This window comes from Rhinichthys klamathensis, unplaced genomic scaffold (assembly GCF_029890125.1).
Source record: "Rhinichthys klamathensis goyatoka isolate OS25496 unplaced genomic scaffold, OSU_Roscu_1.1 h1tg000281l_1, whole genome shotgun sequence".
NCBI classification, from domain to species: domain Eukaryota; kingdom Metazoa; phylum Chordata; class Actinopteri; order Cypriniformes; family Leuciscidae; genus Rhinichthys; species Rhinichthys klamathensis.
Genome location: NW_026606800.1, coordinates 2,219,647 through 2,237,150, shown reverse-complemented (window position 1 = coordinate 2,237,150; position 17,504 = coordinate 2,219,647). Strand labels below are relative to the sequence as shown.

Here is a 17,504-nt window from a genome sequence, read left to right as displayed (position 1 = left end):
GAGATTTTGATCACAAACTGTCATACAAATGATGTTCAGTGCTTTAAAATGATATATTAAAACCATGCCAAGACAAGTAAATAATAACATGATGCTAATGAAATACTCGACCCATCTCTATTCCTTCAATTCGAAATTCTCCTGCCTATGACAATGATTCCCAGAGGTCAAAAAGTCCAGAACAATGCATTACAACAACAAAGTTCAATGTAGTGTAAAAAAATACTTCCCTTTCAACAGGCTCATAAATACTCGTGTCAGCCAGGGAAAGTAGCTCAGCGAGATCCTAGTAAGGTTTGTGCTTTAAAACCGTGCCGTTCGTTTGGAGGTTCAACGCTCACGTCATTGTCCGGTCAATATGGCCGCCACACGCCTTCGTCCATTCTACCAGCAGGATTAAGCAGAGTGGGGGAGTTGCTATGACTACCGTCTCCCTCCACCCCCCCGCCTCCATCAGCCTGGACCGGGAGGTTGGGATTGACCAGGCTGGTTCCCGTGGATGCGCTAGTACAAGGCGGCATCATGCGAGTGGGCGATCGGTCTCCTCCTGGAACCATGGAGAACTGGTAGGAGCCAGAGGAGGCCCCGTAGTAGAGATAAGGAGTGCTGCTGCTCTGGAAGGGTCCGCTTTGGCTCTGCGTGGAGCCGGGGTACGGTGGCGGAAGGTAAGTGTGGTAATGAGCGCTACCGAGAGACATTCCCGTGGTGACCGGGGTGGGCGTGTACGTGAAGGTCGTCGGGTAGTGCATTCTGGGACTGGAGAACCGGCTCTCGGTGAGCGAGGAGAAACCGGGAAACTGACGTTCAAACTGGCCAGGAAAAGGACTCAAATCTGTCGAACCTATAGAAACAAATGTTGAGGTTACTTTCAAAGCAGGATGAACACTATCGAAGACAGAAGTGACAGCGTTAAATAACATGACAACACAATAATTGTGTGTATTGAATTTTTCTTCATTGAACTATTCAATCCAGTTTGAGCAAGTGCTAAAGGAGTTCAGTGTGAATTAAGCTGTATGTATACACATTTACACACACAAACTGTGTATATATATTTAAATGTTTTTGAAAAGAAGTATCTTATGCTCACAGTAAGTAATAATGAAATTTATTATAATGAAATAAACAGCCATTACTCTAGATTTAAGTGTCGCATCATCCTTCAGAAATAATTTTAATACGCCGATTTGGTGCTCAACAAACAATTTGTATTATTAGTGAAAATACTTTTTTAATACTTTTATTCAGCGAGGATTAAATTGATCAAAAGTTACAGTAAAGACATGTATAATCTTACAAAAGGTTTATATTTGAAAGAAATGCTGTTCTTAACTTCAAATCAAATAATCCTGATATATATACTGTGTATATATATATATATATGTGTGTGTGTGTGTGTGTATATATATATATATATATATTCATATAAATTTATTGAAACCATAAAAATGTTGTATTTAAATAAAAAGTAAAACTACATTTAAATGACAGAATGTAGCTATTAAAAACCAACCATTAACTTTAAATTACCGACGCACAGACGAGAACAGTTTATCGATTAGTTGGTTTAACTTCATTGTGGTTTTTCCTCTTTGTCACAGACAAGTTCATGTGTATGTGTATTCATGTGTGCGGTTATATGTCTCAGTTCATTTGTGTCTCCAGGCTATTTATATGCCTCTGTATTCTGTGTGCATGTTTAAATTGTTTCTGTGCATATAAAAGTGTGTGTGTGTGTGTGTGTGTGTGTGTGTGTGTGTGTATCTGCATCACTTGGCTGCCGCACATAAAACGCAACCGGGATGCATAATCGGTCACACATTTGGAAACATTTAGAGGGGCGCGAAGCAGCATCGTAGCGAGAGAGACAGACGTCTGCACTGTTGTGGGCTTCTGGTATCTTCAGCATTATAAACCCAGGCAAAAACTGTCCATCTGCCCTTCTGTCCTTAACATATTCTTTATTTCTCTCCAAAAATCAGAAACCACTAATGGTCTGTAGCTATAGCGCTAGTGCCAAGGGGTAAAGGAACAAAAAGAAACGGCCTCGCCTCCCTGGCGCGGGGCTGTTTTCATAAATCACACGGCGTCTTTCTTGTCACCATGTCTGCGCCTGTGGGCCGACTGGGTGGCATGGTTAAATGTGGGCGATTTGCGGAGTCACGGCTTGTCGCTAATGCTAGCAGTGTCTCCTTTCCCCTCTACACCCAACCCCTTTTTCTTTTATATTCAAAATCTCTGGTTTGAGCGGCTGACGATTATGCTTCTCTCACCCCGGGCTGTACAGACAGCCTGTGCTCTGAATACAACGCCATATGATAAAAGCGAAAAAAGTTATTTACATACAATCTCTGGTGCTAGTCACCTAAAATCCATAGACGAGATGGCGCTGGTCTTGAAAACAGATGCTATGTCTGTAAAACTAATGATTTATTTGGCAAGAGTGATTAGTTTCAGGTGAACCAAACAATTATGGGTTATTAAGTTTAAGTCATGTCTACATGAGGTATGATGTCACCATACAACACAGTGCAGTAGTTTTTATCCTTTTATTTGATATAATACAAAATCTAAGCCTCTAACATTCTAAACTTGACAGGCAAGTATGTGAACAACACATGCTTCGAGATCGATTTCATGTATTATTTTTTGAAAATGAATCAGACCTCAATTCATAATGCAACTAGTGTTCTTATCATTAACTAAAACTATTAAAACATTTGGTTAATGATAATAATAAAATAAAATCTAAATATTAGATAAAAAACTTTAAAGTACTTAAAAGCTTAAACTTAAAACTTAACCTAAACTGAAACTACTTAAAAACTTAAAAGTTTAAGTTGAAGTAGTACAATTACTGAGTTTTAAAAATATATAAAAAAAAATAATAAAAATTCAAATCAAATTTTAAATATAAACATAAACACTGATTTTTGAAACTATAACAACTATAAAAGTATATAAGTAATACTAAAATAACTTTTTTACAGCTTTTGTCTTTACTATCATGCAGCAGTTTTAAAAAAAAGATAGTAAAAGGGAAATGTTAAAGTCATTAATGGCAATATTCTAGAAACCTCTTAATATTTTTGCAATTCTGCTTGGTGGCATTTGTGACACAAAAAAGAATACAAACTTTACCTTTAAAACTGATATGTTGATCTGAATAATAACACAATTACCCAAGTTTAAAGGCACAGTATGTAAGTTTCGCCGCTAGGTCGCTTATTCAAAACGATAACAAAGATGTAGCTGAATGACGCCGTGAACGAGTGTGGCATCATGGGAGTTGCTGTCTTCTCCTCCACAGCCGATGGAAAGCAATCCGACGGGACTCAGGCAGAAACCATGTTCATGGATGAGCTAATGTATTAAAGTTTTATTAGTATTAGTGTGGTATGAAGCAGGGCAAAGCTGAGAGCCGTGGGAGCAGAGCGGTCTCGAGTCCAACGAAGGAGCTTTTATGTGTTGAAAGTTATGTTATTACTCTACTTGTTGCACATTGCAGTAAGCTAGATCGATAGATTAGAATATCATATTAATAAAAGCTGGATGACTTGTGTTGCTAAATGGCATGCAATTCATTTTAAAATATATTGTACGTTAGAGAAAATGCTGTATTACTGATTTTGCTATATGTTAACAAAAAAGTGTTGTCTCTGATGCATAGTACAGACTACAGACATTGTGGCGGGTAAATCAAGAAAACAAGAGATTCAAACAATAACACTAACAGTGTTGAGCAATATAACAATGATTCGTTTTTTTGTCAATAATGGTATCCAAACAGTTGCTCACCTGTCTAATAAAACACATAATATATTAAAGCGTCTTTGGTGTTTCCATGGTTTCTACGGAATTTGAGGGTAACGTGGATATGACGTCATCGACAGGCAACGCAATGACACGGGCTGTCACACTCGTTAAAATAGCGGATTTCTCTGGATTTAAACATTGTTGGAAACATTTGGGATTATCTAAGTCAACAAAATACATAACATTGTTCTAGTGTTTTTTTGGTATTTAAATCCAAAAATCCTTTAAATGGGCACATACATGAAGGTAACTCTATCGCCCCCTTGAGTACGGAAGTATATTATCACCAACACAAACACACACTTGCAGTGTTAAAAGACTAATACACCTGAAGTGTTTTATATCTTGCAAAAGACATCAACAACAAATATTTGCAGTGTTACTCTTACAGTTAAGTTGTGGGAAACATTAAAGAGCCCTGTCCTTATGTGACATCAAAGCTATTATTAACAAAAGCTCACATGCGCCAGCATCACATGAAAGAATGATATACCTAAATTAATTAAACGTGACAGGCGGGTGGCAGGCCTTCAGAACCTGCCAGCCAGCACTCAGGTGAGGGAGATTCTTCTTTAATCACTTTAAGCCTATCCAGGTTCTCAGGAATGGGTGAGGGTGTAGTATGGAGGTAAATGACAGCGAATGAAAACATTCACCTGGCACTGATTCAAACAGGTGTTTGGAAATGGAAACTTGTCTGTCTACATTTATTCTTTCAAGGGTTATCTGGGTGTGTTGTAAGGCACACAAGGACAAACTATCTTATGGGGTGCAACTCGGGCACCGAGTGTCCTTCCATTCCCCAAAGGTTCTCTGGGAAGCGTAGCGCTATAAAGCGGCTTTATTTGCCCGCCACTGGCCTGTTATTATGTCTTGGTCTGTTATTAACGATATACTACGCAGGATCAAAGTCATGGAAAGAGGAGCTAAGGAAACCTTTTTTCCCCGCTTCCCCCGAGTTTTAAAAATACACTCATGGCGCCGTCCAATTTTAAAACTGGCTCCGTTTACGAATCTACAGGACCATTACCTAATAAAAATCTAGCGAATTTGAGATTTTGTTTCTAACGAATTATGACTTTGAAATTTAAAGCTATAATTTGTTTAATATGATTGACAGACCATTACAGAAAAATGATAATTTCAGAAAATAGCCCTACCAAAACGAAGCCCCGATTGTTTTTTTTGTGTGTTTTTTTAGGTTCATGTGTGTTTCTCATTAATCTGATTAAACTTTCATCCAACAAATCTAGGAGTGAATTTACAACACTTTTGTGTAAATTTCAGTGCAAAAACCAGAATCTTTTTCACTAACCGTGAAACCAAGTGCAAAAAAATGACAAAAGCACATTGCAAAATGACAAAATTAAAATATAAAAACAAAAGTTAGTTCAAAATATTAATAAAAACTATAATAGCATATATATATTATATTAAAATAACACTGAATACAAGTTTTTTTTTTTGCGTTGTGTCAAGGGCTGCTAGTTATAATAATCTGTTATAATTTACAAATAGTTTACTATTTCAGATCAGCAGTAAAAAAAAAAGAAGAAAAGTTAAAAGGTAAAGTTTTTTTTTTCTTTTTCTTAATGCTAAAATACTTAAATCTTATGTGGAGACAATAAATAAGACATTGATAGACTGATTTCCCTCAAAATGAATGGCAGTTTTCTGGAAACCTGTTTGAAAACAGTAACTATTTTGGCAATTCTGCTTGGTGCAAAATTCATTGAAATAGTTCTGAGCCATGAGTTACTCTAATTCTTTTCAGCACAAACATGCTTATTTCTTATGCAAATGAGGCTTGAATGCGGCTCATTCACAAAATTCTGAGCCATTTTTCTGATGACAGGCGGTAAATGCAATTTAAGATTTAGAAAGATTTGTCATTAATATCTCTTAAAAATGTCAGATTTTTAAGTAAATGCACCCCTTAATTTCCAAATATCTTTCAAAGGTGCTTAATCAAAAGGTGCTTAATTCACACAAACCCCAAATCTCCTAAATGTGCAAATCACCGTAACACACATGCCCACCCCCCTGCCCACTGCAGTGTTGGACGCGAGGGGTAGGGGGCGCACCTGCTGTGGGTCAGAGGCTGGAGGTTACCTGGAAGGCGTCTGGGCACATCGCTGATGGAGGGCAGCCCTGTGGCCCGGCTGGACGACAGCGGAGTGGTGGAGTGCACAGACGGGGAGGCCATGGGACTCAGGTACGACGGGTACGTCTGGTCGTATGACCAAGGTGGGGAAGATTGAGCCTGGCGTGGATCTAAAGGTACAAACAGAGAACAGGTCAAATTAAAAGGACAGCTCACCCAAAAATGAAAATTCTGTCGTCATTTACTCCTCATGTCATTCCAAACCTGTATGACTTCTGTGGAACACAAAATAAGATATTTTAAAGAAAGTTGGTAACTTAAAAGTTTCGGTTCCCATTGACTTCCATTGTGAGGAAAAAGTCCATGCACTTTTTTTGACAGGCTTATGTTCAGTGATATGGAAATAAACAATATGGTGACTTCTAAAGCTAATTTTGTAATGTCTATTCAATGATTTACTCATCTTACTAATCTTCATCTGGGGAGGGTTCTCACCAAACACTGATATATACAATTAAAGGGATAGCACAAAAATGAAAATTCTATCATCATTTACTCACCCTCATGTCGTTCCAAACCCGTAAGACTTTTGTTCATTTTTAAAACACAAATGGAGATATTTTAAATGAAATTGAGAGATTTCTGTCCCTCCATAGACAGCTATGCAACTGACACTTTGTCACTGCAAAAAGTTCATAAAGAAATCGTAAAACTAATCCATATGAGTTGAGTGGTGAGTAAATAATGACATAATTTTCATTTTTAGTGAACTAACCCTTTAATTAATCAGTACATCTTGTCATTAATTTAATTAAACTGAAAATTGCAATTCTTGATCTATTTATATTTGTCTGTCTGTCCCATGCCTTGTGTACTGAACAAATACAATATGATCCCTTGGGTAAATTATTTAAATGAATGCATTCACAAATGTTTGTCTGAGCTGACATATTTCATGCCTCATAGTTCAAGCTCTCGGTCATGCCAAGTATCAGTTTAAATAAAAGCAGGCATATAATTGCTAGAGTCAACAAGGTACAGTGCATTTCTTCTGGGATTCAGTCCCTTGGCTTTGGCGCAGTACAGTAACAGGACCCAGAGTACAGGACATGCGCTCTCCGAGCAGTAATTAAGGACAGGTGATATCCTGTTCTCTCACAGTGACACAACTTCTGCCCTAGGCTGTCCACACGCGGTTTCCACTTGTCCATCATGTTGCAGTGTGCGATTTCAGCTTAGACGAATAGACACTAACAGTGACACACACACACACACCATATATGCTGAAATGCTTGGGTGGGTGAGTAAATATAATTGCTGCAAGTGATGATTCGAATAAAGCAAACAACAATTGTGACTGACAGGTTAGTGGTGACTCAAAGGATACTTGACCTCATTCATGTGGTTTTGTGTGCAGATCATACCAATAAAACAGGAACTTAAGAAATATGTGCACATCTGTAAATTACAAGGACATTTAAAATAAACAAATCAAACAAACAAAAACAAATAAAAAACAAACAAACATATATGTCCTGTATACCTATAGTTCAAACAATAGAGCATGCTGCTAGCAACGCATATACCTTGAATGCAAGTTGACTTGGTTAAAAGCATCTGCCAAATGCATAAATGTAAATAATTAAATATTATATCCATTCATCCATTCTCAAAACCAATTGTCCTGTGGCTGTGGGGATGACACACACGCACGCACACACGCACGCGCACACACACACACACACACGTCTGTGAGTGAGTATATTGAGTATATATACATATACATATGTTACATATACTTTTATGTTACATGCGATTAATCGATTTGGCAGCCCTAATATACTGTATATATATTTTAACATCTAATAAGAGTGATATACTGTAATTGTTTTTGCTGTCACTTCTTTAAATGTGGAGTCAGCTGCATCTTTCTGAATAGAATAGATAAGAATAGAATACGCAGTGTGTTTCTATCTCATACCTGTGATCTGCGTCTGGCCCTGAGGTGTGAAGGAGTTGGGGCTACTAAGCGAGGGCCGTGGTGTTTGTGTTGGCACGGTAACCCTCATGGTGGTCTGCCGGATACGCTCGAGTTCACTGAGACGGTCGGAGAACAGTCCGGCCTTCGGAGAGTCATCCAGCTTCGGCCTGTGCCCTGCAATCAATATACTGCCATCAATAAAACTGACCACCACATAATAACTTGTATTTATATATTTCTGACAAGATACACCACAAGTGTTTTGCATATTACAGCACAGTTACTCGCACTTCTGCTCCTCAGGGGCTGCATGTAAAAACAAACCTACATCATGTAGTCCGATTTACGAACAAATGATTCTTATGAACTGGTTCTTTTGAATATGACTCAAGACTCACATACTATGGATAAAGATAATTTGAGAAATTAATTAACCACATTTGCACTTACCCTAAATGTAACAAATTCTTTTTAATGTAATTACTTAAGTGTTAAAAGTAAAAATTTCAGTTATTAAAAGAGCAATGTAATGATGTTCAATTATCTGGTTTTCATTATTATTATCATAACAAGTCCAATTTGTTTTATTATGCACCAGGGCTGTAACCACCATAGACACTAAGGGCCCTATTTTAACGATCTAAGTGCATGGTCTAAAGCGCACGGCGCAAGTGCACTTAGGGCGTGTCCGAATCCACTTTTGCTAGTATAACGACGGGAAAAATGGTCGGCGCATCCGGCGCATGATCTAAAAGGGTTGTCTTTATGCTCTTAATGAGTAATGGGTGTGTTTTTGGCGTAATGTGCAAAAATGTTATGTAAGGTAATGTGCCATTTACATGGTGGAATTTGCAAGCGGAAAGACTGAACGCGTCTCCAGAGAGGAAACAGATCTGCTCGTGCGCGAGGTTAAAGCACGCAAGCAGACCATCTACGGGACAAGCTGGATTCCACCATATATTTATGTACGCAATATTAATCTTTTACATTGTAATCCTTTTATTTTTAATATTTGGCTAGTTTGTGTGCTGCTGGGCGTCCCTGTGTGTGTAATAAGCAGAGTGTACGCGCGTTGTGGACCCGCCTATAGCCTCACATTACTAACGCGCTCTTTAAATAACAAAAAAAATATTGCGCCATTGACTCTAGAGTCTTTTCTCTTAGTCTATTTCAGTTGCCTCAAAATAGCAACGCACCAACAATGCGCCTGAATACACCACGTTTTCAGGCCAGCACGCCCATGGGCGCAAATGCATTTGCTATTTAAACAACGTGGCGCAGGACGTGAAAATGATAACTGCATCGGGCTGAAACTAGCAAAATACACTTGCGTCGCGCCTGGAGCTGCATTGCACCGGGTGTATGATAGGGCCCTATGAGGGAAAGAAAATAGGGCCAATTAGAAAATGCCCTATTTGCATATAATATTTTTAAATGAAATATTATATATGCAATTAGACCTAGACCCTAGACACTACATAGTAAGCAATTATATACATATTTTAATTAAATTTGCTTAGTATAACTATTAACTGATAGTTCATGGAGAAGATTTCGGTGGAAATATTTAAATCATGGCAACTCTCTGAATAATTTTAGCATGCTATTGAATATGGCAATGTTAATGTATTTAGTCGACTAGATCTGCTACACTGCTGCTGCAGAGTAAGTATGGACTTGCTACTGCTAAAAGATACACAGACGTGCTGATGTGAGCATGTAAGATATGCTGCTGCATAAATAGACATACATAAATCCATAGCAGATCTAGGCAGGTGGAGCTGGGGGAGGTGGAGGGTTTCAGGGGAACTCTGATAGCGCCCTGCAGGAATAGCATACAGAAAACAATGAACCAGACTATTTAAATGTTGAGCAAGCAATCTCATTGGCTGCAGGATCAGCAGAGGCCAATCAGCTTATTCCTTGCGCTAATGATGTGATTGCTTGCAGATTGCATGTAAAGGACCTATCAGCCTGCACTCCAAAAAGTTTTTAGTGGGTCTTCTTGATTATATCTCCTAGCATTAAAACGTTAGCCAATCTATGATGTACATGTATGGCATACGTTTGACTATGAGACAGGTGTTCCATTTCCCCTCTTTATAAGAGCTTTCATTATGCCCCATGGCATTTGAGTCTTTCAAGCCACAATTTACCGTGACTCTGCCATATGGAGTCAAACCGAATCTAATTTAATTTCCATAAAAAAAAATCAAATATTACATATTACATGTTCTTAAAATATCATCTATTAATCTGCCCCATCAGGGCGGGGATTTGGCTTCGACAATGAAGTGCTATGCTTGGCATATAATAACATTCTGTTGGCACACATTAAACACTCAACCTTCCCAGACAAGACGAAACGCTTATAATACAAGACCGCATGTGCTTCCTCTGTATAGGATGCATGATGACACTGGCCAGCACCTTTCTGGAAAGCTATAACAGGAGCGTTTAAGAGTCCATATAGCCTCAAGTCTATTCTCGGCAAATTAGAAGAGGGATAAGACAGCAGCGCGGCCTAATACACAACTAGCCCCTTTTTCCACATTAAAATGGTCCAGTGTCTCCCTCAGACTGCAGCCGTTTTTTTCTGAGAAGGCCGTAAAGTAAATATCAAACAGGAGAAAGAGAAAAACTCCTGCTGGAGTTGGCAGCGCTCCAGTTGGCACCGAAAGAGCGATCTACCTCTATATCTCGACTAACCGACCTGTGCCAGGAGAACAAAGAGAAGCAGCAAACACACTCAGAACATGCAGTTTCATAATCAAATCATTAAAGTGCTTTAGTATGTCTATAAACTATGAACTATGAAGTGTGTTCAGTTTAAATCTTAAAATCGTTTCTTCTATCTTAATATGCAAAGACAACTGTAAGTCATACACTGTAAAAATTCTATGATTAATAAGTTATGACAACGTATGTTTTTACATTGCTTTAACTCATCAAAATAAGCTAAGCAATTTTCAAGTTATACAAGATTCATTTTTTAAGTCAGTTTAATGTAATTTAAGTTGAAATTACTTAAACATCCGAGTTGATTGTACTTAAAAATTTAAGGCAGCAACTTTTTTTTTTTTACAGAAGAAACATTTGCTTGAGGAGCAAAATGACTTTAAGTGAGTAAATCCATCTGTCAGTGGGGTAAGAAAAATACATTTATTTCAAAGGGAAAACAAGATTATTTGTCTTACCTAGTATTTACAGTTTTCAGAAACTAAGTCATTCATTTTTCTAAGTCTTTCTCAGTGAAATGCATCTTGATTTAAGATTATTTAGATATTTGTAATAGAAAACAAGACACAAATACTGAGGGACAAAAATCATATTTTTGCAGTGTAGATATTTGTACTATAAAAAACACGAAAAATAGAGTAAGAACATTCTTTTTTGCAGTGTGTTTTACAGACTAAAGCTCAAAAAGTGTTTGAAAAACCAGTTTGAAAACATTCATCCATTATTTCCATTTGGTTCCCCAAATGGTGCAGAAATTACACACATCATCTTTAATTTCACGCATGTCTTCTGTAGAAGCACAAAAAACTATAGAGAAACAATAATAAAGTATTTCGCCTCAATGAAAACGTTACAGCTAATGGAAAAATCATTAGCTTGACTGAGTGTAACTTCAGGACATTGTTGCATTGCACTCCGCCTTTGAACTCGCAAGCAATGTGACACATGTAAAAGCTAAAAGCTAGCATAACTCAACCTCCCAGGAAGTGCAGCATTTGAGCAAACCATACCTTTTCACACAAAGCCAATTTGTCTGCTATAATTTCTTGTGACAAGCTGAATCCAGACATTGGACCTGACATAAATCCTGCTGGGGAAATAAAATGGACAAAGATGTGCTTTGTGCGGCTGTATTTCACAGAGATTGATATAAAACACAATGTTCTGCGCTCGGAGAGACGGCGGACTCTGATCACCAGTAAATTTCGAGTGTTCAATGTGCATCCGTACTTGCAAAGCCACCCTGAAGACAGATTTGCAAGGGGTGATATTTAGATTTTTTAAAAATCACCAGTGCAGAAGTTACAATAAGACCACATACAGGTAATGGGTACACCAGAGATGGATTTGGATTTGCAAACAATGGGAATTTTCAGCAAGAGTTCTGGAATGTTAAGTGGCTTGTTTTTGATTCTGTCCATGGAGAATATGTAGCCACCTTAGTTTGGATAATGTATCTGGTTACATTTGCTCGCCCAAGAAGTATCTCTTGGGGGTGGGGGCAGCCAAGTGGTTAACAATCTGGGCTGCTAACACAAAGGTTTTAGGTTCAATCCCAATGGTGTGGATAAAATACAAAACCAGGAACGAGTGTTAAAGAGATCACAAGTACTTTTGTACTGTTGAGCTCAACAGGTTGCCTCAGGGCAGCTGACACTGGAAGTCAGCTTTGAATGAAGAACATCTGATCAAATATAGTTGATAACTAAATAATGGTCTCTCCCTCACAATTATGTGAAAAGCTATGACAAATTATCTTAAAAAAAAAAAAGAAGAAGAAACTTTGGCCTAGTGGGTAGTGCATGTTGGGTCGTGTTTGGAACATTTCCTGCTTTTGTTTCTTCCTCTTCTTCCCACCAATTCCTGTCCTCTCTCTATTTCTAAATCAATAAAAATGTGAATGCTAAAATATAATGGCTAGGCTTAAAAATGACAAAAATTAAGCACTAAAACATGATTTTGAGACATTAGTTACGTATGATGGAAGACAATTTGCTTCTACCGCTACGGCGGTAGTCTCAACATTACAAATTACTTGTGAAGAGGGTTGTCAGATGTTCCGGTATTTAAAAAAAGTATCAGCATTTTTGCAGTACCAGTAGTAGCCTAGCGGGTATATTGAGTACCCGCTGATAGACGCCTGTTTTCAAACGCTCTCGTTCGTGTTTGTTTGAACGCTCTCTGAGCGTCAAAGATTTCTATTTACGGCGTGTTTTTACAAGTGTTGAGCATTGTAGCCAATCACAATCATTTCTGTTGAGTGCATGAACGCAATGGCCTATCAGAGGGGCTAGTCAGTAGCGATTAGTTAGAATCCACTTAAAAATGCACAAGGTTTTGTTTTGTTCAACGTGAGCAGTGTAAACAATGTAAATAAGAGATTCATTGTACAATTAAAACAGCTTTTGTATTATAAAGATAGCAGAATTCAGTAAGCTTGTGCTTTAGAGATTGACAGCCTTAGTGATGATAAAGGGAGGCTTCTTCTCTTGCAATCTGAATAGAAGTTTAGTTATTCATGCTGCTAAGTGCACTGCAAAGTGACAGCCGTATTTAAATGCGCGATTGAATTGGAAACTGAGGTGATTGACAGTGATAACCAAGAGGCGAGACAAAAAAGGGACAAAAATAAGTTCTTAATTCAACGTTTTTTGCTCCGGTACCGAAATTGGTACGGAGAACCGCAAAAAATTACTTGTATTGGTACCGACTACTGAAATGTTGGTACCTTGACAACACTACTTGTGAGTGTAAATGAAATCAATGGTATAATAATGTCAAAATTATCCTGAAAAGCAATGAGGAATACAAATGCAAACCTATTTATTGATATGCATGTATTCTTGTGGTTTTGATGCTGTTTTAATTTGATAATCAGTGGCTGGAACACAGATTTCCATGCCTACTTTTTAAGAGCATTTTTCTAAATTGTATTGAGAACTCACCCCTGCTGAAATTGGGGCTTCATGACACTTTCAGGATCCCGAATATAACTTAGTGACATTCAGTAAAGGAATGAGCACAAGGACATCATCTGTATGAGGAGATGTATTTAAGAGAGCCAGGAAACCAGATGAAATCACTGCTGGAGGGAAAGTCCCCAAAATTCCTGTCATCCCCCAGCCAGAGGAGTGAGATTTTCGATAGCTAGCACTTCCCTGTCCAATCACAGAGCGGAAGCGCTAACACATTCATTCCAGATGTTTAAATGGCCCTGTGGGATGTGGCCCAGTCTCCAGCTGACACAGATCTTATCTCAGGTTGAGAATCACAGAGCAAAGAGAATTATAATGGAGTAATTCCTGTTTTCAGGCTTCCTTTGATGACAGGGGAGTCTATATGGCCACATCAACTGATCCAAGAACAATTGATGAAAAAAAAAATGAAATGAGTGTGAAATATATGATCCAAGGGTTTTTGGACTATTCGAAGAACAGCATGAAAGGCTGTTTGGACAAGGAAATCTAAACAAACACTGATGATCCGATAATATAACGAATTCCGATGGCAATGAGCAATGGACACAGGAACTGATGAATTTAGGACACAGTCAGTGTCAATTAAACTGCGACTTGCAGGGAGATGCAATCAAAATGCCAAATGTCTACTAAATAAATAAAACGCAAAAGTAAAAAAAAAAAAGGTATGTCTGAATTCACATTACTAAAAGAGTATAGGCAAAAAGTACCCGGGCGACCTACTTTCGGTGAGATTCTGAAGTGTGCATACGATGGACACTTTACTCTCCCATGAGGCCACGGGAGAGGATTTGTGAATGGCAGTGAAGTAACACTGACGCTGGTAGGTCACATGGTAGGACCGAATTACATTCATACTACACACATTCATACTATAGAAAATACTTTTTTAGCGGTCGTTAAGTACTTGTTCAAAATAAGTACCTAGTATGCGATTTCGGACGCAACCATCATTACTAGTACCGCTCTTCTTCTACTACATCCTCACCTTTTAGGCTTCACTATCGCCACCTAGTGATAAGGCACTGAGATCGTATTATAAATAGATCACCAGATGCTGTAATAGTAGTGGGTAGGTTTTTAGCTATGAGTCTGTATTAATTTGATTGTGTAATTGATTTTATGTTTTACTCGTAGCTATAATTTCATACTTCATTAGATTCCGAAGCATTATAACTTAGCCTTACAAACCTTACATAAAACAAAATAATTTACTTCGAAAATCGCCTTGGTGAGCATAAGTGACTTCTTTTAAAAACATTAAAAAACTTTTGACTGTTAGTGTATATATGATTAGAAAAGAAAAAAAAATTAAACTAATATTGGATTTTAGAACAGATTTTCATTATAAATCCTCTTCTGTGGAATCGCTTCTCTCTCGTGTTGTCTGTCATGTGAAACATTTCAGCATGAAAAAAGTCTAAATAAAGAAAATTAGTATTTGAGAGATGGCTAAAATAACCCAAAGCATCTTCACCATCTGTCTCTGTCAGTGATGCCGCTTCTCCCAAAATAAATATTCGTATATGACATCACTACCTGTGGGCGAGGCCACTGCAAATTTCACAAAAAACATCTGCTGAACGTCATCGAAACGTTCGACAGGGAATGTTTTAGACATCTTACAGATCTCACATCGAATAGACGTCCGGACGACGCACATACGCTTGTCGGGGCAGCCCGGAAATTATGGAAATTCATCACCGGCCGTCATCAACAGGGTTTTTGAGAAAGTCAGCGGAAGAACGGAATAAACTGGAAAAGAAAATCAGAGAAAAAGAGAGGGGAAGTAGAAAAGGGAAAGTGGGAGGAAAAAGCCAGGCTGTTGTGGAGTGTTGCCAGGTGTCTGTGTGGTCTTTACATTTCAGCATTTAGGAGGAAAGCCAAGCAGGGAAGGGGTACAGACACACACACACACACACACACACAGGGCCCTCAGCCCTTTTCAAACCGCAGGCACACTTCTTCATCACCTCCATGCGGATATGAAAGCAGTGTGACTCGGAACAGGGCGCCATCAGTATTTCTCGACTTCTAATGATGCAGCACTGATATACGCAGCAACTATCCAAACCAGACGCAAACACACACAACCTCGGTGGTTGGCACCTTCACACACAGTCTGAACGGACCGAGCCTGCGGTTCTGGTTTTCTCTTCTTCTCCTCTCTTGTTTTGGTTGGGTTTATGTGAGCAGTTCCCATTGTAAACTTAACTCGCCCCAAAGTGACGCCTCTGCTAAGTGAAACCGACTTCTTTTTACATTCATTGTAAGCTTAAATAATTTCTATCAGTCTTGTGTGGTCTGTTTTGAAAGGAGTGCCGTGAGATTTCTTTTTTTACTGTAATATCAGCCGCTGTTATTGCTAAGGATAAATTATTATCCCCTTTCAACTTGTTGATGTGTGAGATTGTCAAAACAATGAGACTCGTGTCAGATTTGGGATTTTAGCTTCAAGCAAATTCGCTTGAAAGGGGATTTTGAGCAGATTTACTTGCGGTCTCTGTGACTTCTAACAGTTGTGCTGTGTGACTGCTGTGATTGAGCTATGGAAAGACAAAGATGCATGCACTTCCTATAGGTGTTACACAGAGTGACAGTCTAACACTGAATCCATAATTACACTGGGCCCCCAGTGCAGGTATGTTAGTTTAACCAACTCCACCCCGACTATTAGATCAAATGACGCTTAATGAGTGCTATTAGACACACAACCCCCCCACACACACAGAAGTTGGGTTTCCATGTTGTATGGGGACTTTCCATAGACATAATTATATTTATACTGTACAAACTGTGTATTCTATCCTCTACCCCTACTCCTAAACACATCTCTCACAGAAAACTTTCTGCATTTTTACATTTAAAAAAAAATCGATTTCCTTTTTTATGGGGACTTTCCATAGACATAATGATTTTTATACTGTACAAACTGTATATTCTATCCCCTTACTCTTACTCTAACCCTAAACCTACCCATCACAAAAAACTTTCTGCATTTTAACATTTAAAAAAAACATCACTTAGTATGATTTATAAGCTGTTTTCCTCATGGGGACCAAAAATTTCCCCACAAGGACAAGGATTTCGGATATTGCCGACATTTTGTCCCCTTAATGTAGGGTTTACCAGGAAAAACACAAAAACACACACATTTTGGGTTTTCATGTTTAACGCGGACTTTCCATAGACATAATGATTTTTATACTGTACAAACTATATTCTCTATCATTACTCTAACCCTAACATAGAAAACTTTCTGCATTTTTGCCTTTAAAAAAAGAAAAGAAAAAAAAGGGTGGGGGCCAAATAACCAAATAACCAAAAAAAAAAAAAAAAAAAAAAAAAAAAAAAAATTGACAAGGAATTTTCTTCTAAAGCCTGGAACTCGAAATATCAACATCATGGGTATGATTCCGAAGGAACAGACTTCATATGCCAAAAGATAGAAAAGCACAATGTATTGCAAATATACACATTATATTGCATTGCTGAAATTATTAATGCATAGTTTGAAGTAACCAATAAAATCTGTTTTTAATTTAATCCCTCTTTTTTATGAAATGTTTTTCAAACATCATATAATTAATGTATATCATAAAAATATTTTAAAAATCATAGAAATTGATACTTTTATTCAGCAAGGACACATTAAATTAATCAAAAGTGACAGACTTTTAGAAAATATTTTTCAAATAAATGCTGTTCTTTTGATCTCGTAGTGCATGATCAAAAATTCCTGAAAAATTCCTGTGTTTTCAACGGATAATAATCAGAAATGTTTCTTGAGCTTCAAATCAGCACATTAGAATGATTTCTGAAGGATCATGTGACACTGAAGACTGGAGGAATGATGCTGAAAATTCAGCTTTGCCATCACAGAAAT

General features: G+C 37.9%; 1 protein-coding gene across 3 annotated transcripts in view; it reads right to left on the bottom strand.

Moving 5' to 3' along the window:
- Positions 1-34: 34 nt before the first annotated feature.
- The window catches only part of runx2b (RUNX family transcription factor 2b), a 51,937-nt gene continuing 34,467 nt past the window's right edge, over positions 35-17,504 (bottom strand). The window contains exons 6-9 of one of the 3 annotated variants that reach the window (XM_056269303.1): positions 9,652-9,723; positions 7,902-8,075; positions 5,929-6,090; positions 35-841 (exon numbers count right to left, since the gene is read on the bottom strand). In XM_056269303.1, the coding sequence (XP_056125278.1) occupies positions 354-841; positions 5,929-6,090; positions 7,902-8,075; positions 9,652-9,723 (896 nt within the window). In that variant the 3' untranslated portion in view covers positions 35-353. Of the gene's footprint in view, positions 842-5,900; positions 6,091-7,901; positions 8,076-9,651; positions 9,724-17,504 lie in introns of all 3 variants that reach the window. The other 2 variants (XM_056269305.1, XM_056269304.1) reach the window with 2 other exon arrangements.